Source organism: Microplitis demolitor, chromosome 8 (genome assembly GCF_026212275.2).
Source record: "Microplitis demolitor isolate Queensland-Clemson2020A chromosome 8, iyMicDemo2.1a, whole genome shotgun sequence".
Lineage (NCBI taxonomy): Eukaryota > Metazoa > Arthropoda > Insecta > Hymenoptera > Braconidae > Microplitis > Microplitis demolitor.
In genome coordinates this window covers 486,889-514,438 of record NC_068552.1, presented here as the reverse complement: position 1 = coordinate 514,438, position 27,550 = coordinate 486,889, and the positions used below count along the sequence as shown (strand labels likewise).

At 30.0% G+C, this 27,550-nt stretch overlaps 2 protein-coding genes across 4 annotated transcripts in view; one reads left to right on the top strand and one right to left on the bottom strand.

The window, feature by feature from the left end:
- Positions 1-917: 917 nt before the first annotated feature.
- The window catches only part of LOC103576107 (uncharacterized), a 30,786-nt gene continuing 4,153 nt past the window's right edge, over positions 918-27,550 (top strand). The window contains exons 1-18 of one of the 2 annotated variants that reach the window (XM_014444210.2): positions 918-970; positions 7,811-7,985; positions 9,649-9,919; positions 10,383-10,684; positions 10,936-12,644; positions 12,859-13,939; positions 21,659-21,767; positions 21,983-22,113; positions 22,334-22,756; positions 22,854-22,956; positions 23,047-23,232; positions 23,531-23,742; positions 24,869-24,969; positions 25,673-26,016; positions 26,082-26,453; positions 26,530-26,892; positions 26,952-27,165; positions 27,229-27,474. In XM_014444210.2, the coding sequence (XP_014299696.1) occupies positions 7,849-7,985; positions 9,649-9,919; positions 10,383-10,684; positions 10,936-12,644; positions 12,859-13,939; positions 21,659-21,767; positions 21,983-22,113; positions 22,334-22,756; positions 22,854-22,956; positions 23,047-23,232; positions 23,531-23,742; positions 24,869-24,969; positions 25,673-26,016; positions 26,082-26,453; positions 26,530-26,892; positions 26,952-27,165; positions 27,229-27,474 (6,304 nt within the window). In that variant the 5' untranslated portion in view covers positions 918-970; positions 7,811-7,848. Of the gene's footprint in view, positions 971-7,810; positions 7,986-9,648; positions 9,920-10,382; positions 10,685-10,740; positions 10,851-10,935; positions 12,645-12,858; positions 13,940-21,658; positions 21,768-21,982; positions 22,114-22,333; positions 22,757-22,853; positions 22,957-23,046; positions 23,233-23,530; positions 23,743-24,868; positions 24,970-25,672; positions 26,017-26,081; positions 26,454-26,529; positions 26,893-26,951; positions 27,166-27,228; positions 27,475-27,550 lie in introns of those variants that run through there. The other variant, XM_053741050.1, reaches the window with a different exon arrangement.
- LOC103576093 (serine protease inhibitor 3/4) lies at positions 3,973-7,470 on the bottom strand. 2 transcript variants are annotated; one of them, XM_008556145.3, is made up of 8 exons: positions 7,322-7,414; positions 7,097-7,227; positions 6,756-6,829; positions 6,484-6,666; positions 6,203-6,413; positions 5,628-5,845; positions 5,230-5,545; positions 3,973-5,147 (listed from the first exon to the last, which is right to left on the bottom strand). In XM_008556145.3, the coding sequence occupies exons 1-8, from the start codon at positions 7,330-7,332 to the stop codon at positions 5,011-5,013; spliced, it is 1,281 nt and encodes a 426-aa protein (XP_008554367.1). In that variant the 5' UTR covers positions 7,333-7,414; the 3' UTR covers positions 3,973-5,010. The 2 variants fall into 2 exon arrangements, with proteins under 2 accessions (XP_008554367.1, XP_008554359.1); XM_008556137.3 differs by having other exon boundaries at positions 4,382-5,147; positions 7,097-7,256; positions 7,322-7,470.

The window sequence follows — 27,550 nt, the reverse complement described above, 5'->3', positions numbered from 1 at the left end:
TAAGAAGCTTGGAGATATTTATCTTTATGATTTTGGGCATTTCGTCCCCTAACATTAAAGGTGACTTATTGAATCATTACTTCAAAAAAACCTTTTATATTAGAGCTTATTTTTTTACTTTATATAATTTATATTTTTTATCCTTTTCTGGTATCTCATAAATTTATAAAATAAATAATTGTATTTAATTTTATTGATTGATTAAAAAAGATTAGCAAGTCGTGATTGGATATCATTTTAACTAATTTAGGATAATAAAAGTTTATTTACTAGTAATCGATGCTTATTGGTAATGATAAGTGATAAAATTTTTATGAATCGTTGTTATGAGAATGATAAAAGACTAGAGATAAATCAATCGAAAATTTTGCGCGCACGAGGAAATCATGTAGGAACTCGCCGTCACAATCCCAGACCCTCTCCTCTTACAGGTCGACGACCTTCCACTATCGTGTTGCTTCTGAGTTGACATTGTTTTTAGAGGTGTGCGAATTCTATTCAAATCGAATTTGTAAATAATTTTAAAAATTTTAAAATTTTAAAACTATTCAAAAGTTTTTTAATGATTCGTGACTTCGAAATCAATAATTTTTGAATTATTTAAAACGTATTTTAAGATTCTATAAATTTTTATCACTGAAAATAAAATAAATTTAATAACCATTTAAATTTAAGTCTAAAAATGTTAAACGCGATTCTGTGTAGACGATAAAAAGAATAAAGAGATGAAGAAAAACCGTTGAGTGACCCTAGAAGCATTTACGAAATTTTATCACCAGCAGTGTGAGTTGAATCGTTCCAATGACCTCGAGGGATAAAAAATATTGAAAAGACACTTAACGACACCTTAAACACGATGATAGAAGCCTCCAGCAATTTTAGAACACGGCGACTTTTAAAGGAAATGGACGAATTGAGAGAATATATCGTTGAGCAGTGGGAGCATCGGTTCCACAATCGGTTTATTAAGGTAATTATCAATAAGATATGTGTACATACATATATATATTTTTTATATTTACTTGAAATGGCAATTTTTTAAGATATTTTACAAACTTTTAGTTTTTAGTATACTGTAATTTTATTTTAATGTAATTCACCAGTATACTTTACAATTCAATGACAAACTAACTTTCCTTAAGCTTTTCATATAAAAACCAAGTTGATAAATTTTAAATTCAATTATTCTATTTCTCGTATAATAAAAATGAAAAGAGTTTAAAATTATTTTTAAAAAGTACTAACTATATATAAATTCTGCTAAAGCGTTTCTATAATTTGATGATAAATTTTTTTTTTATCTAGTTTTTTGCATTCATAATTAAATAGTTAACAGTCACTTTTTCTGAAAATCAAATACTAAACCAGCGCTTTTTACAAGACGTTGCCAGTCATTTGAAAACATGTTGGTGAAAGGAAAAATATTTTAATTTACGTACGAACTGCAAATTGCTGAAGCTGTAGGATTAACTTTACCTATAATTTAATTTATATAAAATGAAATAAAATATACTTATAGAGCTTGTAACATTTGAAATATTTATTTCAGACATTAATTGATGTTTGCGAAATAATATTAAATATATAGTTTTTATGCATAAATTTTTAAAGTTAATATTTAAAAAGTAACTAGCGATTTGAATTTTAACCTAATAGCTGCACTTTCTGTCAAAATTTTCCTCATTAGTGTTTTTGTTCAGATTAACGTCAAGTTCTTCTTCAACTGCCGGTTAACTCAAAAATTTTCCTTCAAGTTGTGGGAAAAACCTAAAGGTTTTTTTTTCGCAGTGTATTAAAAATTTTATAGCTTTTGTCATTTGAAAAATGAGACATTTTTTTCTATTCATATTTAATAACTTTAAAAAATTCTCCTGGCTTATTCGATATTATATATAAGCACAGAATTTTCAACATAGCTAAAAATATTTATTTATATTTTTAATATCATATATTGTAGAAATACCTAAAATTATTTAAATTTTAACATTATTGGTTTCTTTCATATTTTTCGTTATTAATGAGTCAATAGATTCTCTCAATAATAACTATTCAATTTTATAATATGATGTGAATAATTTAGCGATGGTCAGTAATTTCATTGGAATTTTAATAATAAATTGAATATTAATCTTTACATGGAGAAAATAATGGTAAGTGTTCCTAGTACGTTTATGAAATATCGGTTCATAATGTTATGGCAATAATTTCTGGAAAAAATTCCTATAATTATGGGAACAGTTCTTATAATTATAGTAATAGTTCCTAATACCCTACGGTAACTGAATTATGGTAATTATTACCATACTCATGGAAATATTCCCCATTATTATATAGAAATGGATCATATATTCAGATTTTAACGGTTACTGGATGAGTATGAAAATAAACCCTGTACATCATGGGAACCATTTCCATCCCTGCTTAAAAAAAAACCATACATTCTTCTTGTTGTGTGTATGAAGCCTATACTTAACCGTAGCACTTTCTCACAGCTCATTCATTCTCATAAAATCTCTACGAGAATTTATGAGAATTTATCAGGTTCCATGAGGTTTTCTAACCAGAGGAAATATATTGTAGTCGTTACCGAAAACTTCTCTCTGTTATGATTTTTTTTTTCTATATAATTAACATGTTCCTCAAAAAGACTACAGTCAGTTCCTGAATAACTTACGAGCGGAATGTTCATGATGCATAACACCTTATGAATTCCACTGGAATTTTTTTTACACATGTAGTTTCAATTAACGTTGTTAAGAAAAGAGGTATTAGGAAAAAATTAAAATTTTCTTGATGTTTGGTCTATTTGTTTGTGCAATACATTCGACATGTACACAATTTCTTTAAAAAACTGAAATTCTTTGACCTGATTTGTACATTAGCATTAAATTTCTTCGTTAAACGTAACCCTATTGAATATTATTATTGTCATCAATCTCATTTAATTCTAATTAAGAGATTAATAACGATTGATGGCTTAACAGTAGATTAATTCATATCATGGGGATGTAGGTCCCTTACGGGCGATGTGCCAGACTGTGTACTATTTCGTTACTGAGTACAAGCAACCAAGTAGTTCCACATTGTACTCAAATATCGTTTTTCACAGCCATGTTGATAAGGTTTATGTTTTCTATTAGTAAACAAACATTTGCAGGTTCATGCACCGAAAACTTTCATCTTGAATATTGTACTTTCATCAGTATTTTTTTTGTTTAAAATCAGAACGAAACGCAACTTTTGATTAATAGCTTGCGATTTTAAGATGTTTCTTGCAATAGACTTTTTCAATCTTTTCACTTCTACCATTTCGATTTTCATAGTGAGTGTATTGCAGGAAATCTCAATATTTGAATAACTAATTTTTTATCTATTAAGTAATTATAAAAGTTTTTAATTTCTACACTAAAGTATTACAAAAGCATTATTTTTTCGTCTATTAAGTTTTTAGTAAATTTAATTCTGTGAAAATATTTCAGCAGATTAATTAAGTTAACTTAATTAATGCATGAATTGAAAATGAAATGTGGAGATAATAAATGAAAACCAAAAGCCGCAAGTCCATTATTGAACGTCGACGCGGTAAGCGTTTTCTACCATAAGCTATATATAAACTCCTGGTTATTTGTTAAAGTAAAAATAATTATTTGCAAAATAAGTTAGTATACACAACTGTGATTTTTATTGTTTTACGAAAGTCAAACAACGGATGATAATAAACGCATACGAAAGCATAATTTTTTGCGTGTTGATAGAGTATACCACATCAAAACAGGTGGTATATAAAACACAATTATCAACTATTATAATTACATTGACTGACATTTCAAATTAACTCTGGTGATTTTCAAAGTAAAAAATCAAGTAATAGTTAGAAAATTTATTGAAAAAAAATGTTTAATCTTTACACTGTATAAGAAATTGGGAATAAATACTCATTACTCCATAAATTTTTTACGTCCATATTTTAAACTAATAAAATTACCCATTCTATGAAAAATAAATATAAAAGTATGTATTTAACAATTTTTTTAATTTTTTAGAAGATCGTTTACGTTCTGTTGTTTATTTACGTACCAGCTATACTTATTAAATTTATCACTAATATTGTTTCATTGCTATGATAGCGTTTCTCCAATTAAATGAACAATAACAATGAAATAATTTAAAAAAATACTGCATGAGAAAAAAAAATGCAATAAATATTTTTCGGGTTTCTATCATGTCCTGGTATATTATATAATATAAATGTATATGCATATATATAAACTGTTTACATCGCCCTACTTTTAATATTGATGTGTTACTTGCTGTTGGATGAAGCCAATACTAACCATTCTTTCCTTTTCCTCTTCACTGACAGAACAGAAAAGCGGATGGTTTTCGTCTCTACGTTTTTTCTGTCTTTTATTTGATCAATTCGATCTACACGTATGCATACAGAACAATAAAAAATTTTTTTTTAATTTTATAAATAAGTACGGGAGTCATTGAATACAGATTTGTACGCGGTATCATTTTTATTCAGAATGATCATAATAAAATTTACAATAATTATATTCCAAATTACTGGATATGTAGAAAAATCATCCGAATATTTGAAAAAATAAAATACATTTTTTATACGAATGTTTATATTTTTGAATCTCATTTTTTTCGTATATTTGAATTTACGTTTAGAGGCTAACATAGATCGGTTTTACTATGAAACAATAGAATTTCCAACAAGAATAATTCTCCTGGGTAGTATTAGAGTATATACATTTGCTTTTACTAAATCCAGGGGCTTATTGTCTTACTCCAGTTTTACTTTTCAGGTTTAAAGATTTTTATTGATATAATTACAGAAAATCGTATTATTAATTATCTTATAATTCAACTATTTGTTGTGTATTAACAATTTCTTTTTGTTAGATTGAACTCGTATTATAATATTTTCTATTAAAATATAAAAAAATTAATTTCTTAGTATGTTATTGACATATTGAACAACAAATAAAAATTTTTAAATTATTTTCCGATAAAACGTCCAGTGAAAATTATAGTGTCATTATAGGTGATAAGGAGGACGAACGGGTCTGTAGTAAAAACAGGGATTTGTTTAAATGGTGGACCATTATTTTCTGTTTTCTTGGCCAAAGAAGCTTCTGTAAAGATAATTTTAATTAATAATTATTACCGTAGCATCATTGTAGACGATGTATGTTGAATGAATGAATAATTTTTTACCACTATGAACTGCAGCTTCAATACCAAATTCATTAATTTCAAATGTCAATTTTTGAACTACTCTGTCCATTTTTAGTTCGGAACCTTGTTTTGAGATACCGGAAAAATTTGTTTGTGATTGATTAAACATATCCTTCAAATTTATTGTACTCTCAATTCTGAATTTTGGAACCTCTACATCAGATGAATTTTTTATATGATCAAGATTAGATAATTGTAATTTATGTAAATTTCGTTCGACATCATAAATGCTTATATTTGGATAATTTGGACGTACGAGAATGAATTTCATTAGTTCATCATTTTTGGAATCCCGCTTTTAACAATTAAAAATAGAATAAGAAAATAATAATCAAGTAAATTATTGAATAAATACAATATATTTGTTATTATAATACCTTGAATTCTATTATAAAAGCAGATATGTTTAATTCTTTAAGTTGAATATAATATGATACAAAATCCGTATTATACATAACTGTTTGTTTTATGGTTTCGTTCTTATTGATATCAAAGTTTCTTTGTTTACTTCGTGTTTTATCAAACGCTGATTTCCATGATGTCGAAAAATATAACGAATTAATGAAAAAAAGTTCAGTATCGGCACTAACTTCATCTGTAAACAATATACAATGTTTTTAAAAATCCAATATGTACTGTAAAAAAATACCGATGTAAGTCCACACTATTCCGGTGTTAAGGCTATCGATGTTAAATTTAACTCCGAAAACATTGTTAAAATAACACCGGTAGCTGTATTAAAATTTTTCCCGCTATCAAGTGGTGTTAAAAAAAAAAACAGTCTTATTGTTCAAGTATCAGAAGCTGAAGTGTGAGTTTATTTTAACAGCACTTTTTTTACAGCGTGTCCATTATTTCTTTTAAATAATCGATATCAACTTATGCATAGCAAATTATTTAAAATTTATAATATATTTGAACTTACAGATTTGTATATATCGAAAAAGCTTACCTGGCTCAATAACATTTGTAATACGCTGATGAAGTTTTTCTGCACGCCAATTATTTATTTTCGTCATCGTATCATCAGAAAGTCCAAAATCAACATTTTCAATTGATGATTTGAATGTTTCATTTACTAAGCTTTTATAGTCTGATTTTATTTCTTGATCTTTTCCAGCGTATATTTTATTTGCTAATTTAAATCCTATTGGATTGGGTGTCTGAGTAAATAAATATTAAATATTAGAAGCTAATTTTTATTGTAATATTTGGTTTTATTTAATAACTTACATCAAACATTGTAATCAACGAATTTATGCCTACGTTGTACGTACTATTATTGGTATCGAAATGTAACATGGAATTCATTTCGTCTGCACTTTTACCCCGTGCACCATAAGCTGCCATCATATATACCATTGCTGCACTTAATGGCGATGAGATAAAACTCCCATTTGTTTTTTCTGCCATAGCCTTTTTTGAATAAATAATATTTTAATTATATAGTCTATTATTATTTTATGGGATATTATACAATCTTGTTTACTGAATCATTTTCTTACCTGATGTAATTTAATGGAAAATTGATTAATACTAGATGAAATATTACGAATTGCCTGCATTTTTTCATCTTCCGCTAAATCGGAAGAACATATATCATTAGTGATATTTTTAATATAGATAGAAAATTTTTAGCCAAAAAATAATCTTGTCATATATTATACCACGCAGAACAACCATTAAAAATTTTCAATAATTTAAGGGACTATTTTAAAAATTAATTAATTCAATCAATTAATTAATTAAATTTTTTAATTTCCACTCAATAAGTTTAAGATTTCTTTGCAAATTTATTATGTGTATCTATTCGATAAATTTTTAATAGCATTAAAAAAAAACTTACTAATTGAAGCTGTCTTAGTTTTGTTATTATCTACTACAGGAGCTGGAGTAGTAATTTTTTGAGTAGTAGATGTAGTTACAACAGGAGAAACAGTTGTAGTAGTTTGTCTATTATTTGTATTTATTATCCAACTGAATGACCAATCGTTCCATAAAAATGCCTTAGTTAAAAAACAAATATATTTTGATACAATAATTAGCATTTCAAAAATAATTATATACTTACTTCAGACTCATTCTTTGATGACAGAATTATCGAAATAATTAAAATTACTAAGAAACTGAATACTTTCATTTTACAAATCGTTTTAGACTTAATTACTCTCAAATAAATTCTGCCGTTGAATGCAAAAAATTTGTGTGTCCCACCCAATTAATATACCCGATTGTTAATCACAAACGTGATACAAACAATTACTTTTATACATGTGATAAAATTCTTTTCATCATACAATACAAATTCAGTTCAATTCATGATAGCGCGATCGTTTCAAACCACGTTCGAAAGATTTATTATATTATTTATTTATTCGTACGCTTATTATTTGTAAAGCAAAACAATGAACGTATGTCTGTTCGTGATTTTGATAGTTTTATCCATGAAATTTTTATTCTCATGTTTATAAAAAAAGTTATCACAGTGATATCTACGTGCTTTTTTAAAAAAAATCCAAAATTTTAACTTTAAGATTAAATACTTTTTTTTTTTTTATAGATCGGTATTCTCTCTGATATGAAAAAAAAAGGTGTAAAATGAATCGGCGAGAAGATCCACTGCTTCGGCAGCATTGTAATCGTCTACTCCAACTTGCCGAAACAACTAACATCAAACCTGGACATGGAAGTAGCAAAAGACGAGGCCAAAGATCGTCCCACGGATTCAGTTCAAGGTAAACACTTTTTTCATCAAATATAAAGCTAAATATCACGTGATAGATTTTGTAACTTATATAAGTAACGATACTCTTTAATAATTAATTAATAAAAATCACTATACCAAATAGTGAATATTTACAAATTTATAGTGCAAATCGTGTCACTTTATACTTGCAACATATATAAAAATGTATGTCTCATACATGCAGTTTGGCTTGGATATATCGCGTTACTAAAACCAAAAGGGCGTATCTCAAAATATACGCCCTTTTGGTTCTGCAGAACCAAAAGGGCGTATAAATTTTTTTTTTTTGCTCCAATCAATGTAAAGATATTGAAAACATTAAAATCTATGGAAAAAACGAAAAAAAAATTTTTTTTGTTTTATGCCCTTTTGGTTTTAAGCAAAAATTTTTTTAAAGTCATAAGGGCGTATCCTATTTTTTCGGTTTATTATTAATTATAGGTCAGAGTAAGAAAAAAAATTGCAAGGGTAATAAGAATTATCACTCCACAACTTAATTTATCTGAACAAATATTTATTTGAATAAAAAACCAAATTTCTTTATTTAATTTTGATCGAATCTTAAGTTTGTCACAATTTTTTTAATTCAACAATTAATGTAAAAAATATGTATAATTCGGGAACGAAAAAATTCTAAATTCTATGAGTGCTGTGAAATTTAATTTAATCAAATTAAAAAAATGCACATTTAGATTGTTCAATTTTTCAAAGGTGCATTTTTTCATTTTTCAATCAAAGTTTCATTTTCTGTTTCCTGTTTTTTTTTTTTCTTTTTATTTTCAAAAATCAATTACCGTTGTTCTTGAGAATTGTTATGGTTCTAGAATACCAATATATCAAAGCAAGTTTAATGACCTAAATCATTTTTGTGCATCAGGCACCGTCCCACAAAAATATTATCAATATTATTAAAGATTAATTTTCAGCGATGGTAATAGTTTATAAATTTTTTTATTATTGTCAAGTTATGTTCTAAAAAAAATTAAAAAAATTTTTTTCATACTCTTAGGTACAGATGATTCTGACGATGGAGATGGTATAGGACTAATACCCTGATGAATTTATTTTTTCTCTATTTTTTATTTGTTTTTTCACTTAAATAAATATTTGTTCATATAAATTAAATTGTGGAGTGATAATTTTTATTACGCTGGCAATTTTTTTTCTTACTCTTACCTATAATTGATAATAAATCGAAAAAACAGGATACGCCCTTATGATTTTAAAAAAATTTTTTCTTAAAACCAAAAAGGCGTAAAACAAAAAAAAAATTTCTTTCGTTTTTTCAATAGATTCTAATGTTGTCAACATTTTTACATTGATTGAAGCAAAAAAGTTTTTTTATACGCCCTTTTGGTTCTGCAGAACCAAAAGGGCGTATATTTTGAGATACGCTCTTATGGTTTTAGTAACGCGATATCCGGACATATATTTTTTCATATGTAGGCTCTTTTTTCAACTTGTGTCCTTACTGGTATAGTAGATCTGCGATATGGCTTACAAATATTCATAGCTACCCTTCAATCAGTAGATTTAAGCACCCACTGGATATATGACAACGAGTACGGATTACATAGTCCTTCTTGTTTTAGTATTAATAATCATTATGCTACAAGTTTATTGAATTTGTAAACAGATTTTACTCTTTGCAGCATCAATGCCCGGACTACGCTTCAAGATATCGTGAGGAACGATCCAGGATATACGGCTAACATCGAACATCTTGTTTTCCCGAATCGTAAGGGTAGTAATCCGAATTTAGCTAGTCACAGTGGACCTTTATCTTCTAAAGCTAAAGCAAACAATCCAGGAAATTTTAATAACGCTTCGACGACTAAAACAAAACTCGTTGAAGTAATCGCTCATCCTTATATTCGAGGATTATCAGAGGATTCGATTACGACAAAGAAAAAACCTTTTAACGTAAGTAAATTACTGTACTGACTAATACTTTTTTCTAATTTTTATCCACAATGTAAATAAAAACTACTGATAGGAACATAAAACAAACAGAAACTTTTAGTAAGAACGATTGAGAGAAATAAATTGTGATTTGGATTTCATGATAAAATTTTATTGAGTTTGACTTTTAAAATTAGTAAAATTCAATTCCTTTATTCAAATTTATCTTTCTCAACATGGCAATTTTTAAAGACTGTTTAACTTATTACTATATATATATATATAAATGAGTAAAAATTTAACTTTTTAAACAGTAATGAAAATTATGACGTAGGTCTAAAGTTAGTTAACGTTAAGAAGAATTTAAATTTTACTTAGTGGTTCGCTTTACTTGAATCTTTTATAATTTATTACCCGAAAAATGAATAATTTTCATGAAAAAAAATTTTTGTTTTTCGATTTGACAATAAAAAATGAATTTCAGGTTACCTCATTAAACGGTAGAGCAGGAGAAGCTGCCGTAATTACATCATCCAGTCAGCAACCAAATTCGGGATCAGCATCTGCAAATTTCAAACACCGTCGATGGGTTTCGCAGCCGTCTCAAGGTTCACAGTCGTCAAAACAACATTCGATAGAAGATGGGGGAAGCCACGTGGGCTCTGTGGGCGGTTCTGGAAATACGACATCAGTCCAACAACCTCGTCGGATTAGTCCCGCGTCAGACCCAAAAGAAATCAATTCTTCATCAACTATTTCAATTGGAACCAGGGAAAAAACAGAGAGGTACAAAATACCGGAATTATCAATTCTTCATAATCAGCCGGAATTCAATTATTGCGATTTATGTTCTCATTTATTGAGCATTGTATTTATATTGTTTGGATATTTCTTTTTAAATTCAAAGTGAGTTTTAATGAGCCTTAAAAATTTCAAAGATGCCAAGTAAAAGGTGAACGTAATAAAAATAATAATTATAGTAATTAATTGAATAATATTGTAATCTAAGCCTAATAAAAATAATAATAAAATTACAGGACGACAAGTGTTTCAATTGTCCATCTTCGTGGTACTTCTTCAGTGGAATCCTGGGAAAGTCGACAGTCGAATTTTTCGGGAAACCGATCGAAGAGCTACAACCGTGCAAGTTCAATACCAGCTTTAAAAAGGCATGAAACACCTACGACAAGTAGTGTAACTATTGGGAGTACGTCTTCAACGAGAAATCATAATCGATGTCAAGAGCCGCAAAATCAACGGCGACGTGAAGCAACAAATTCATTTCTCTCGGGAGGTCGCAGTACGTCAGGTGAACTATTTGTCAGTGGGAATTGTAGTAGAGAATTATCTCCGGTGCGCTGGTGTGACCACGATGTAGATGGAGTATATCTCGGGAGATCTGGGTGGGTTCAAGTTCAGCAACGGTCCCTCGATGAGAATCGTAAGATCAAATACGAAAGCAATCCCCAAGCGAAATGTAGCGGAAATAGCAGTGGAGTGACTGGTACAATCCCACTCCCACGACGAGCGACTGTAAAACTTATAGACTATCACTGTAGCAACAGTGAACCAGGAAAACGTTCAGAATATTTAAGAAGTCATACTTTAGATTCCCACAGGCCAGATTTCCTGAAACTTCATAGTACCGAATATGAATCCCCCAGTGGATGTGCTTCGCCTCGCAGTATTCCTGAATCTTTTTCACCACCCTCAATAACACCAATCATATCACCACCACCAGCCTTTCAAGACGCTCTTCAAAAAAGAGCAACACGCTCATCACGATTTAGTACTGCATTTGGGAAGGCCCCTTTTCTTCCACGATCTAATGCTATTATCGACAGTGATCTCATAAGTCCACCACCTTCACCGCTGGTTAATAAGAACTGGTGTTCATCAACATCATCATCATCCAAAAAAACATCTAACATATCCAGTAAGTCTCGATCAAGATGTCAGACGACGTCCCAAGTATCCGGAAATTCCGTTGTCGTTTTACAATCAAAGCAAGATAGTAAACAATCTCGACTTGCATCAGCCAAATCTTTGGAAGATCAATCAAGTACTCGAAGATCACAATTTGCTCAAAGATATTTTGAGTCTTCATCATCTTCTTCATCTTCCATGGGATTCCGAAGCCTTGACAGTTGTGTCAACAGAATTGCAATGCCCTGCTTAACAGAGAACACGGATTCTTCAATTGAGGGTTATGAAGATGGAGATGAAGACGATAATCCGGATTCATTGTTAAATAGAATTTCCTCACCGGGAACCATTTTAGACTTTTCCCCAGATGGGATAATAATAAATCATGAAAGATTATCACCCTCTGGACGGCAATCGCGCTTAGGGCGCAGTCAACAAACCTCACGGAGGTCACCAGGTTCTTCTGATGGGGGTAAATTATCTTTCGATTCTTATTCATCGTCTTCATCATCTATAAATAGTATTGAGCGGACAGAAAGATCCCCAACACCTAATAACTTCAAGCGCTCGAATCAATCCCGTCAACAGCATCAAGGATTTCGGGGTACTCTTGCACTGTCTCCAGATTCACTGCAAGCTTCCAGAGTTCGGCGTTCTAAAAGTCTTCAATTACCCGAAAAACGTTCCCCAGGATCTACCAATCATCAGCAACAATCATCAAGAGAGCATTATCACGATTCAAATGATTCTAATAGAGTAGTTGTAAAAATGATCAACGACAAAAGTGTGGAAAGAACTAAAAAACATTCAATGCCAAATCGTAAGTAATTCTAAATTTCTTTTATCTTGTGAGGTAAAAGACCAAATGGCAGATCAGGGACCAGTTCCGATCATTTATTTGTATATTTCTATTAGAAATTCATGCAATTATCAGACACTGGTTCCTGATCAGTTACTGGGTCTTTTATTTTATCTATTTAAACCAAACGTTGAGATATTACTAATTCGTCGCTGATTTTTTTCTTTCTATTCAGGCAAAACTCAGTCAACGGAAGAAACGGTAAACGTTGAAATTCATCGTGAGCCAGAAACAGTCACAGAATATCTTTACGGTACAAGAAGCAGACCAATGACAAGAAATATTCAATCAGGACGTTACGATAATCGAGAAGACAAAATTGATCGGCGAAGCACAACAGGCGCATGCGACGTGTATTTTATTTCAGCAAAACAGCCACGTCAAAAACAGCCAGTAGTAAATTACAATCAGCAGCAGCAGCAGCAGCAAAAGTCATCAAACAGACCATCAAGAATACTTCAACGAGGGGTAACAACTCCAAATACAAATTCGTCAGTCATATCTTCGGAGTCTAAGATACGATGTAATACGAGCACGTGTAGCTTTTGGCCTCACTGTACCCAGCGGGAGACTCTGTACTCACCTAATCTGAGTCAAACTTGTATGAAATTATCTCAAAGTTATCCGTCTCATCGTCGACTATCTACTGACAATATTATCAATCATACTAGTCGAGATCGTGACAGCGCTTGTTCTTCTCCTGCAGCTCTAGATGTTGTCGAGGATCGAGATCTAAGAAAATCTCGTCAACGAGGAGAGTATTATCCTCCATTGTCGAAACACGAAGAACGTGGACCTAAAAGTGTTTTGAAACAAACTCGGAAGTCTCCTGCAAGCTCACCCAATGAATTAGATCAAATTACACGCTGGGAATATAGAAATACTCATGGTGATACTATAAGCCGACGTGTGTCACCAATACAATCAAAAACAATTAGAAGATCACCTAACGGTGGAGGTAATTCATCTGTCACTAATTCATCATCCTCAAGCAGTGACATCTGGGTGACAACCTCTGACAGAACAGTAACGAAGAGTCCAAAGAATCCTAAGAGCAGTGGAGGATCAACTCCTATAGATGATGGAATAACAGGATCATTGAAAACTCTTTTAGATCCTCAATCAGATTTATCAAGACCCGGAAGTGCACCAGCAAAAAGAGAAAATTCTCCTGAAGAAGTAAAACATCTTGAGCCTCATCAAAGATCATCTTCTTTACCGAAATCCTTTTTAACACATGAATCAAGCGCTGATGGGTGAGTACATATCTTAAAATAAAATTATCCATAAAAAAATTGTTTAGATCTATGTGGAGATGACAATTAAGACATGTCTAGATAAATACAGACCCCAACTAAATTCAAATTTGAATATCAACTTAAATCATTTTTATTCGACTCTAGTCTTTCAACCAATAGACCAGAGACTAAGAAATAAAAATTAGATAATTTATAATTGTTAAAACTAAGAATGAATTGTTGCTTATTATCATCATAATATAAAACAGTAAATCGCACTAAATTGTCGGGTAACTAATCGTACTGTTACTAAAACGTCACGCCCAATGATTAGTGTACGAATGAAATAGAAGAAAAAATATACAGACTCTCGGACATATTTCATGCTGTTAAGTACAAAAAGTACAATGTATGGTCTCTATATATCTTTATGTTCAGTGGGTACATTCAACTTATTAAAAATATTAAAATAAAATATTGTTGAATAATGGAACAAACAAAAAACATCGAAATCCATTTTTCTTCAAGTTCATTCACTTTGCAGTTGGTTAAAAAAAGTTATAAAAAATTGATGAAAATTCTAGTGATACTTAAATAACTATTTCATTTTATAACATATAGTATGTCAATAGATTTCGTTCAAGCAAGACGATGAATATGACGTCGAAAAATAATGACGTAATAACAAAAGCTTGCTCTCGTAGCCAGCTATGCCTGCTCGGCTAGAACTTGTACAATTCACATTATAGAAAGTCGAGTTTGCTTCAATGTTTTTCCCCAATCACAGTATAAACTCACCCTACAGTAACTGAAATATATTAACCTGATGTATATATTTATTGAATCTATATATAATACGGTTGTATATTATTTATTTAGAGCAGTCAAATATTTGAATATTAGTAATTCATTATAAATATTTCATTTCATATAATATTGAATTGAACATGAATGTAAATTTGTAATTAATTCAAAATTTTAATATTTTTAAATCTTATAAAAACTGAAAAGCTATTAAATATCCTTACATAATAACTAAGATAACAGTTTTATAATTTAGTGCTAGTAGACTTGTTATAAACGTATCGTATTTTTAAATTTATTCATCAAAGCATATATCTCTGGAATAATCCTTGAAACTTCCACATTTGGCGTGTAAGAGAACTAAAGTTTTATAATAAATGTCAGAGCGGATAAATTTTATTTTTACTTCTAGTAAAGGCCTCTATTAAAATGATTAAATGATGAAAATTTTATTATTTCCTTAACGAAGTATACATTTTATATGCAGTTTTATTCAAGGGAATGACATAACGAACTAATCATGATTACATAAAATTCAATTGAGATTAACGAATTCGTAATAACGAACTCTTTTCATTTGCTTTCTCTTTGTTAGTCTTTGGATCAACAGAAATTAGCTTAATTGAACTTGCAAAGTGTAAGATGATTAAAAAAAAATCAATAAAAAGAAGTAACAAAGGGAAAAAATAAGGTAAATATTGTTTTTGACGCGATAATTAAATACTATTTTAACTCATAGGTCGATATAAGAAGAAACAAATATCCAACCGGTTTATAAAACGTTTTGTCATGTCATGAGAAGTATAGAGAAGCTATAAGTAAAAATGAGTGGACGATCGAGTTGTACGTGACAAAACAGTTTGTGCAGATCACGCGCGTAATAAAACGACTGTTGAACTTTATTCGTTCCGTGTAAGGATGTGATGAATTCTCTCTTCAAAGCGTCCCACGCGGATTGTACATTGAGTTAGCGTTATCCTGTACCAATTTTGGCTTGAACATGATATTAGTATTATGAGATGTTGGTGATATAAAAAAATAGACACTATAATCCAAGACATAAACTTTACAATTTAAGTTAAATGTAAACTTTTCTTTACATCCTAGGTGCACATACTGATAAAAAGAAACCTTTGAGTCAACTTAGTTTTAACTAAAATCGTAAAATCCTTAATTCAAACCTCCATGTGAACTTGTTTCAATTTCCATGTTTTATCAATTGAAATTCAGGACTCAAGTGCAGGTACGCCAAATACTAGACAAATCTTAGAGAAATTTTTTTCCTTTACTTTTATGTGTTCGAGTTGTCATAGAAGACGTCTTAATAAAAGCTCGAAGAGCTCGAAAACAGCGGGAAGTTTTGGGGCTGGCCCGCAGGGTCAACCGATAAACAGATTTTTTAATGCAAGTTTTATGTATGAAAACAATTGTGTTAATTATAAAAGTATAATACTGGATACGTGTTAAATATTTTAAAAAAAGATATATTAAAATTCATATTAAGTCATTGTCATAAAATATATTTAGAACGATACAACTAATATATTTCATATAATGTCAAGCGACAGAATCACAGACGCCTGTTTGCATCTCATTAGTACGAAATTTATTGTCTAAGTATGTGTCTATGACACAGCTGCTGCGATGCATTATTATGTATTATAATTGAAACATTGATCATTTTAATATGTCACAATTTAATATCCATTTAACTTTTGGTTCAGTTAGAATTACAAAAGATCAGTATTGTTTAAAAATTTGAATAAAAAAATTAACATGTTGATATGGCAATTAAAATTGATGTATTACGTGAAAATTCGTTTTAAACCGAATATTGAATTTTTCGCAATAAGGTCAGCATTTATATAATAAGAGATGAATACACCGGCTAGGTTGTTCACATGTCTGTTAATAGATAGCCCCGATGTAAAATAAATTTTCGATGTCGATCAGCTTGAATTTCATCACATGTAATAATATATTTTAACGAAATTACCAATATTTCATGGCGTATACCTCCAGCGGATAAACTAAAATTAATAATATTTTAATGGAATTAGCAAACGTTGTAGTAAAACATGATTGCAATGATGCTATTATGTAAACAGTCAAAAATATTTTGTATCTGTGTTGATTGTTTTTTATTAAATTACCACATTTTACTGTGATACTTAGAAATTTTAAATCGATCTACTATTTAACACTTTGAAAGTGTTGCCTACTACATAAATCGAAATTATCAATATTTATTGAGAGTTACTTAAAAATTAACACAAAATTTATATTTAAAACTCAATTGATAGTCACTGAAAAATTACTTTTTCGCCTCATGAAAATTCATTCTTGTTTTTTTAATTAAATTAATTTAAAAATCGTTAATTATAAAAAAATAGTTGAATGTTAAATAACAACTGTTACCACTTTTGATATTCTCAAAATAATATATAAATTTAATTTAATGAGTATATCCATTGTACAAAAATAAAATCTAAAAGTTAATATTTTTTGTGACACCACTGATATTTAAAAAATCTTAAATTTACTTGTCGTATTATCCGAATTTTGGGTTGAACTTTTAGCACAAATTTACGATTTAAATTTAATACAAATAGTCTGTGTTAAAATATAACGCAAATAATGTGTGGACCGTTTCTAACACACAGATTATGTTTATTTTAACACAATATTTTTTACTGTGCGATTTCAACTAATCGATTCAATAAATTTAGAAAAAGCAGTTATGATTGAAAAGACTTTTTTTAAATTTTTTAAATAACTATTTATTTATTTATTCATATACATATTTTTTATAATATCTAAATTTATATTAATCAATATTTACTATCATTTATTTTGCAAAAAAAAAAAAAAACGATAGAAATTTAATATAGTAAAATAATAATCAAGTTATTCACAAGCCTCTCGACTGTATTTGAAAAAATTTTCATAAAACACAAAAAAAAGTATAACTTATATAAGCAGTATACTAATTAAACAGTCTGATCGTTATATTGCCTTCCGTCATATTTTCATAACTCATCTATTTTTTGAAACCTCTAATTAGTGGATGGTTTCACATAAAATTCATTCCTAAATAAAAAGGAAAAAAAAAATAAAGGTAACCAATATCACGTCAGGTATAAAGATTATCCTTGTCGGTTATTTTATATCTATATCTATGTATCAGAATAATAAGTGAATTTATTTAATTGGAGTCCCGGCACACGTGGTATTGATCGCAGATCTAAAAAATAAACAAATAATGACTCCCACCAATGATACAAGTAAATAATAAAAAACTTATTTATATTGATGACATTCCTACCTACCTGTAAAGAAAAAGATGATACACCAAGTACACCGGTGGTAACGGCTCAGCGTGGCGCTGCAATCAGAATTGAAAGTGTAGTCAGTCGGCCACCGCTGAATCGAGAACATTATATTCAATTTTTAAATTATAAAAATGCATAACTCTTTAATATTTTTGTGTTTTTAAAAGTGCGTTAAATTCAATTTTTTATTACTATTAAAATCAAAAATTCTAACGCAATCATTTATTTATATTTCATACTCAAAAAACGGCTTGTAAATAATTCAAACCCACGTTTGAAATTTTTAAATATTAAAAAATTGTATTCAGGTGGAATCCTAATTATGTTTGTGAAAATTTAAAAGACTAATTGCATTGATAAATTATAATAATATTTTATTATAATGATTACACTGATGTTGCAAAGAAATTAAAGTTGACATGTGACATAGAATGTGTTTAGCATGAATTAAATTTTACTAACGTGGTTGAGACGATGTGTGACGGTGGTGATAATTTTTTTACTGTAAAAACGACTCAACGGAATTTATCTTTTAAACATAATTGGCACAGCCACCTGCGCCCACCTGCTATACATCGAGTTTAAAGACCTCAAAGTTATTAGTTATAACTTATAACTTTAATAATATGCAGCCAATTAACAATAGTAATGATATCAGGTAGAAAATAGTTTTTGTTATTACATAATATTAAGTTTATTCACTAATTTTTTATAATTGACCGAATTTTAAAATATTACTTTTCTAATTACGTCTTGAATTATGTCCCTCGAATGATAAAAATCTTCCGATTTTATAGTAAACAATGTTTTCATTATAGTCAAGATTAAGAAAGATACTTACAATAAGGTGTTGTGATTAATACTGTCATCAAATATGAATTTTTTATTCGCTGACGTATAACAGGAATGGAGGTAAAAAATATTATAAAAACACAAGTTATCAATGAAATTGGAACCGGCATCCGGTTGTGTGGTATTGTATTCTCGGAATAGCAGATGAAAGTAAAGGGAAAGAGAAGCAGTCACGCACCAGAGTTGCTGTACTTGAAAACTAGTTGGTGGTCTCGTCCTAAACGTTTTGCCGGTCTGCTTGAACCTTTGTACACTACGTACTAGTGTAGAGAGGGAAATGGCCCTTTGTTTGAGCAATAGACCAATGCTTTTGGGCAAGTATTTCCTGTTAGTCAATAAAAAAAAAAATGTTAGTACATTATGCAGCCCACCTTTTACAATCATTGTATTTTATGCAATTTATAAGAGGAGTAAATTTCGTTTTAAATAAAATCCATATTTACTCCCAATTTTTTGCAGTGCAAATATTTCCCTATTTTACATAAAAAAAAAGTAACAAATTTTTATACAGTAATTATTTAATTATAAACATATCTATAGAAAAAACTTATTGACCTTAAAATACGTAGGTAACTAGGTGAAATTTGAGGTCACTAAGTCTATTGAATATAGATATAGATAAGTGAATTTCAGCTGTGTATGTATTTGACCCTTTTTGATGTAACAAATTTAACTGAAAATCGATCAAATCAAAGGATGCTATAGTAATGCATATCTAATTATGGAAAACAATATAATTATGAACATTGATGCTAGAAAAAGAGAAAATATTCAAGCTATCTTTGGACACCGACTTACGTAATTCATGTAGCATTTGAGCTTTCTGGTTCACGAAATCGATAGCGGGCACGTAACCAGCAAGTTAGACAAGGTCATTGATCTATACTTTTATACAAGTTTATCGTAAAAAATATAGAGCAAGTCCTGAGGATTTTTCTGCAACATAAAAACATTATTTCTTATATTTATTTACCAATTTTTCAGGCTCGAGTTAAATTATTTATATAATCCTCCGAAAATTATATAAAAAAATCTGATTAGCTAAAACGATTTCTTACTCTTTGTTTTTATTTTTTGATTATAAACAATAACTTTATAAATAATGAGTGATCGTATTTTAAATTTTTTCAGTTATATCGTTCAACCCCCATACGAAAAAATATACACAGTAATGTTAGCATTGACATATAAAGTAAGACGTTCTGAAGAGTCGTCATATTTTCAACGGCTAAGACGTCTACTTCATATTCGAAATCGCTCGCATATTTCCAAGAATCTCAGAACATCGATATCTGAATACGATTTTCTGACCAAAAAGTTAAAAATGTAATTAAATTATTCTTTTTGATGAAAATATTCGATTTTTTTATAATCAAAAGTTGAAAAAGTTAATAGACAAATTTCTATTTGTCTTGTGATATTTTATTATCGAACTGTGACAGCCTGATCGTCATGCATCTAGTCAAGTGCATGTCTATTATTATTCCTTGGATCGATATCATTTCGTGACGTGTATGAACTACCAACGAAGCACTTGTTCGACCTCCAGTCGATTTATCCTATAGGATTAGATTGTTTATACATATGTATACATCTTTGAATAAAAAGATAAATCGACACTTGATAAAATATCCTTACACCATACTCGAAATGTCCTGTACAATCAATTTTATATAAGGTAGAGTGGTTTTCGTACCACTAAACAATTCATTGTATCAATTCCGTCTGTATATCTATATATTTATATTCAACTGTTTGAAGAATGTTATAAACTTCTCAGGTTTTCGATTAAATGTGGGAATTAATAGTAAAAAAAAAATTGGAAAACTTTTTGTACTTGTGGCGAATATATATTTTACTGATGTTTTTATTATCTCAAACTTTCTGTTTTAAATCTACATCTCTAGTTTGAGAGTAGGAATGTGGGAATTAAGTCATGAGGCTTTTAGGACAACTATTAGCATAGAATATCAATCAATCGAGAAAATAATGCCATTGATTCATGAATGGTTAAAAAAATAATTGGCTTGTTTATTCTTTTTGTATCTTTTGTATTAAAAAAATTTTTTTCATCACTCAAAACGAAACTGAATGGAATCTATTTACCGTGTTAGTTATCGGCTTATTTCAGTTATCGGCCTCGTAACGATTTCACTCGAAAAATTTTTGCAATTTCTATAGCTGTGAATACAGTTAACGATGAGGTTAAAGATGTACTCAGTCATTCTTGACATTACTAGAGTAATGTTGTATAGAAAGAGGCGTTTAACACATCATTAAATATCACTACTGCTCCAAGTATGAGTTTGAGAAATCTTTCTGAACAAAATATTACGTAGGTCAATTAAATTTAATGTCTCTCGATATTTATTTTTCTCGAATCAGTAATCTTTAAACATCTAATCTCATTTATATTTTCCATTAAATAAATTTAATTTGTCAATTGGCAAGTTATCAAAAATTTTGATTAAAAAATAAAAGTTATGTCTGACATAAAAATACTCGGAAGATATTCCGTGAAAAATCCCACTGAAAGAGTAATAAAATAAATATTCATTCAAAAACTTTTAGAAGAATAGTATCGAATTCAACTTCTGCATCGAAAAAAAAATTATGGAATTTTGATTAAGAATCCGTAGGGTTGGCTTCGAAACCTTGAAGAAATTAATGACCAATCAAATTACCATTCATGTTCATTCCTACTTCCCATGTCGTTCTAATGAATTTTTGTTTACACATTTTATTATAGAGATGAGCTGTCCTCAGCTAAACACCGTACTGAAGGCTCAAAACGATCAACGCCAAGTACTCGGTTAAAACCTGATGACTTGTCTTTCCCTCATACAGCTCCTGGTTCAGTAAGTTTGATTCTTTGTTGCCTGGAACGAAAACTAGATAATAATTATAGTGTTATTACAAAATATATATTTTAAAAAGTATATCGAATTGAAACAAACTCATGCGATTTAACGGGTAGAAACTGCAATATTATCTGTAATATTTATTATAGAGAATCAATTGTAACAGCAAAGTATCTCTAGTGAATATAACTAATGTACTTATTTTTCTTCAGCCATCTCACGGCCATCATTCGATTTCTCGAGAGACATCAACAGAAAGAAGACGTAAAACTCTCGGAATAAGTCGTAATCAAAGACGTATTAAAGCTTCCAGTACTCCGGCTCTTCTTGACCGAGACGAAAGGTAAAAATTTCTAAATCGTTTATTACTTATCTCTTATTTTTTCTGTTAAATTTAATAAACAGCTATTGTGAAATGCACTTAACAGTAAACTCGGTTAAAATTCAGATGAACTTAAAAAATTCTCATCTCCAACTGAGCTGTCAGAATAGAATTGCTATGATCTTAGTAATAAATTCCACTGAAGTCTCTATAAATTTTTTTTTATTGTTATTGTATACAGTCAATTATGGGCAAGTAATGTAAATCAATATGTCAATGACGAGGCACCTCGAAGACGGGATTTGAATACAGAGCATCCCTTAGTAGAAGCTTCAATTCCACTCATACAACACCCACGACTTCAGAAAGAATCTAGCAATAGTAGCACACATAATGAAGCTCAATCATATTCTTCTAAAGATGGCTTATCGCAGAATCAGCACGAAAGCGTAATTCAAAAATTTCGAAAAAGTTTTTCATTGAGATTTCATAAACGTGGAAGTAAAGAAGGAAGTACTGAAGTTGATGGGCATCCTAATGTTCTTTTGCCTTCTGAAAATGATAGAGATTCGTCTTCGATAACATGCATCAATGTAGAAGATCACCGAGAATCTATTCCAACAATCGAACAACATAAAGAAGATTATTCCGATCAAAAATTTCGGTTGGTAATTAATTTTATTTATTAAATATAAAATTTTGTATTTTAATTATATTAATAAAATCAGAACAAGAAGTTAATAAATATATGAATAACATAGATTTGGGCCACTCGTCTGGCGAACGAGTAAAGAGAGAAAAAAAAGCAATAAAGCTGCTCGCAATGCTAAATGCAATAGTGGTGACAGTGGGATTCAAATTGAGGTAAAAATATTTAAAAATTTAATATGTTGCTGGCTTTTAAGTTTTTAACGCTCACAGAATATTAAAAATATTATTACTGGTATTGTATAGATAACTGGAGGACCGTCCACTGAAGGCAATAGTGCCGGAAATCATGGTGCTGGTGATAGTTCTGAATCACACGACACTGATGCACCAGATGAAACCGATAGTCCTCCAGCTCTCCGTCGCCGAGTTAATGAAAAATCTCGGCCAAAGTCCGAGCTCATTAACCAAATACTTATCGATAAATTCAAGGTAACTTTTATAATTTTAATAAATTTAAACTCTCACAATTTTTAATTTAAGATAAATAAATTTAGCTTGTAAGTTATTTATCAGACATGCGTTGTATCAGTTTTGTTTGTGTCTATCGCGACCGCATCCTCAAACTTTAAAACAGGAAACATAACACATTTCATTTTAGTTTATACTCAGTTCATAAGTTTAATTACATTACTACTGTGTTTTTTTTTTAACCAAAATTTAAATGGAATTCCCAACAGATACTTTAGATGATATAAAATATTATAAATTAAGCAAATTATTATCGCAGACGGATATTCAACAAAATCGTTCATCGCGGCAATACAACGTAAGAAGAACAAACAGTGATCTTGGTGGCCAAAGGCTATTTCAATGGGATAACAGATCTTACGGTGGTCAGCTATATTACAGAAGAATGTTGTCAACACCGTCGCCCATTAAGTCACGACCTCCAAGGTTGAGTCCGAGACACTCCTCTCATGACATCGTTACACTAAGAAGGTACACACTTTAATTAATTTACCCAATTGTTTCACTTATCCTCTTTTCATCATCATCAATTTAACGTGGCTTTTCCATGTTTTAATTTATCAGGCTTAGTTTAAATTTCATCTATTTACCAGTTAAAAAAAAACATCGTGTTAAATTCATATTCCGGTCACTAATGTTTGTTACAGAATTAAAAAAAAAAAAAAAAAAAAAAAAAATAGTCAAGTAACTGTAAGCTTAAAAAAAAAGTACACTATAATGCAGCTAAATTGTATCTGAAATAAAAGCAGCTTATTGCGATACTTGGTTGCATTTTTATAGTATGAATATATTCACTAGGGTGTGTCATAATTGAAAAATGTTTTTTAGGTCTCATAGTCTCAAAAGTTACTTCAAGATAAAAAAAATTATCCTTCTATCCGATTTTTTTGTTTCTTCTCCATCTAATCAATAAAAATTTTTAATATATCATTTATTTTCAACGAATTAGACCTAAAAGAATGAAGAAAGATTTTATTTTATGACACACTCTAATATCCACACAGATTTTTTTTTATATTCCTAATTAAATGTTAAATGTTAATGCTTTTTAAATCATGCAATAATAATTTATAGTATCTAACATACAATAAAATAATAATCTTATAAAATCAAATCATTATACATAAAATTCACTGCCAATATCCCTTTATATTTAACTATTTAAAATTTAACCTCGGTTTAAATTAAAAGTTATTTGTTCGACACTTTCCAGTAAATCGAAGGACAATAGTGGTAGGTAAAAAAAACGGGCACCAAACTATACTAATAACTAATACTACTACCAATACTAATAATTAATCCCTGGTATTATCATTCTATCTAAATCTGTCATAACATCACCGTATTATTTGTCGTATTTAACGCCTAACCGTAATATTGTTGCTGAATGTAATGTAATTGATAAAGCTTAAGTAATTTATTAACACGCTTATGAAATCCTTCAAATGAACTATAAATCCCGTTGATTATCACCTTTATTTTTTAAAACCCCTTGATGAATCATCGAAGTTACAGTGCTATTTTCACTAAACCCTTTTTACTGGTATTTTTTAATAAATATTATTTAAATAATTATTAACAATAAATTTAATCGCAGTAACGCAAGAGGGAGAAACTCTCGGACAAATTTAAGACGATCATTGAGTCAACCACTCGGGATAAATCAATTATCTCCATTGATGCGCACCAAAACTCCAGGTGAAATTAGATATACATATATTTTCATAATATATATAAAACAAAACGATCGATGAGACGAGTATTTTTTTGCTTTCAAGTATATCCTGCTATATTATTTGCACGCTATTATGGAAAATAATGAGTTGTAATAATGCACGCGTAATTAAACACTGAGTTGATCCCTAACTTAACTTTATAGTATTATATTTTAATAATATATACCCTCGACTCATCGATGTAGTTATTTTTCTTATCTATAATCTATAGATTTACACTGATATGATTTATTAAATATTTATAATTTGAATAATTAATAGAATTCAAATTCACGTCATGATTTTATATTTTCAACCTCAGCTTTGATTTTCAATTGAGTCTTTTTTAACAGAATTATTTAATTCATACCGTACAGAAATATCAATCACATGTGAGGATGTAGATGCGCAGTATTTCTGTGCACATTATTAGTTTTAAACGCGAGTAATTAGAAAATTTGAGTGGATGTCTGTTACACAGATCCTTTATTGTAAAGATTGCACGATTTACTAAATACATAATTAGTGCATCGATAAATAAAATGAGACTAGATTATTTAATCAATGCTTTCATCAACAAGGTTTCTCATGAGAGCCGGTAAAAAAATGTATTTGATAAATTCAAAAATTTTAAAACAATAAATTACATGAAATTAATATTTCTTTTTTCATTTTTCAAATATCAGGTGTAAAATTTCCCGGTGGTAATGTCCTGTCAGAAGATGAACAGGATTTAAAATCAGGAGGTAGCGGTGGTACTGGCGTTATCGGAACATCCGATGATGATATGATGTCTGACTCAGAGTCGTCGATTGCTTCATTCTCAGAGGTAAAAAAATCATTTGAACACCCGATGGATGAAGAAATTGCGATACTCGCTGAAGCAGTTTGGGATCATGTAGCAATTGAACCTGAAGAGCTGGCATTCAGAGCTGGAGAACTCATTGATGTTCTTGATACATTAGACAAAGATTGGTGGTGGGGTTGTTGTAGAGGAGAACACGGATGGTTTCCCGCGGCATTTGTCAGGGTACGTTCACTGTAATAATTAATCATAATATCAAATTTAAAAATGAACATTAATTATTTAAATAGTTACGAGTAAGTCAAGAAGAGACTGTAGAAGATTGTCTGGCAGCGATGGCTTCTGGTGCATCATCGAGCTCTCAATCTAGACGAAGGACTAGTATATCCCTACTCTCAAATGAACAAGTACGAAGTAGCGTAGTCCGTGAACTTGTACAAACTGAACGTGATTTCGTAAAAGTGTTACGTGATGTTACGGAAGGTTACATCGCTGAATGTCGCCGGCGCATTGATATGTTTACTGAGGATCAAATAGAAACTATTTTTATAAATATCGAAGATCTTCTAGAATTTCAAACAGAATTTCTTAAAGATCTCGAGGCACGTATAGATTGGAATGCAGCACACAAAAGCTGCGTTGCCGAATGTTTTCTTATTCATGTAGGTTGAATTTTTAAAAAAAAATATAAATCTATTTATAAAATATTATTATTAAGAATTATATTATGATATCTAGCGTAACGGGTTTCGAATGTATTCGGAATATTGCAACAGTCATCCAATGGCAATCGTAACGCTTCAAGAACTCTATCGTCATAATCGATACAGCAAATTTTTTGAAGCCTGTAGATTAATGCGCGGCCTCATTGAAATTCCTCTTGACGGTTATCTTCTCACGCCTGTTCAAAGAATTTGCAAGTATCCACTACAGCTTGCTGAGTTGCTTAAGTATACCAAAGTCGATCATCCGGATTATCATAAAATACGGGAAGCGTTGGATGCGATGCGTACCGTTGCAGTTCTCATAAATGAACGGAAAAGACGGATGGAAAGCTTAGAGAAGCTCGCAGCTTGGCAACTGAGAGTTGAGGGATGGGAGGTAACTAAATTTGATATGAAAATATTGCGGTTGATCAATAACAAGTTTACTTTTTTTAGGGTGAGGATCTCATAGAAGTATCATCTCAGCTGATTTTTCAAGGTGATGCTATGAGAGTAACCACTGGAATGTGGACTAATAATATCACTCTCTTTTTATTTGATCATCAACTTGTCTACTGTAAGAAAGACATTCTCAAACGTGATACGTATGTATATAAAGGTCGGATTTATTTAGATACCAGTGAGGTGATTGATGTTCCCGATGGCAAAGGTTTGTTCTTGTAAGAACCGCAAATTTTTCAGCTTTTTATTTTAAAATAAATTTTTATTACAGACCATCAACTTGGTGTCACTGTAAGACATTGTCTGAAAGTCTATAGTTGTGTGCGAGATAAATGGCTACTCTTTTGCTGCAGAACAGCTGAAGATAAACGCAAGTGGCTTGCTGCGATGGCGGAAGAACGCAGGCTCGTTGAGAAAGACCGGAATGATGGATTAGAGTTTCCTGCCGCTGCAAGACAACTTGCTCGATTAGCTGCAACGAGACAGCAACACCGCAGACCACCATTGAAACCTCGCAGTATGTTGGATTTATAAATAAAAATAATAATTTTTTCACGGTGATTTAATTGATAATATATTTATTTTTCTTTATT

What these genes read in the sequence shown, in the direction of transcription:
- LOC103576093 (XM_008556137.3), bottom strand. Translation starts at nt 7,390, where the DNA reads ATGAAAGTATTCAGTTTCTTAGTAATTTTAATTATTTCGATAATTCTG. An exon ending in AACTAAGACAGCTTCAATTA is followed by an intron (nt 6,830 to 7,096) that starts GTAAGTTTTTTT and finishes CTTCCGATTTAG; the next exon opens with CGGAAGATGAAAAAATGCAG. An exon ending in CGTTGATTACAATGTTTGAT is followed by an intron (nt 6,414 to 6,483) that starts GTAAGTTATTAA and finishes TTATTTACTCAG; the next exon opens with ACACCCAATCCAATAGGATT.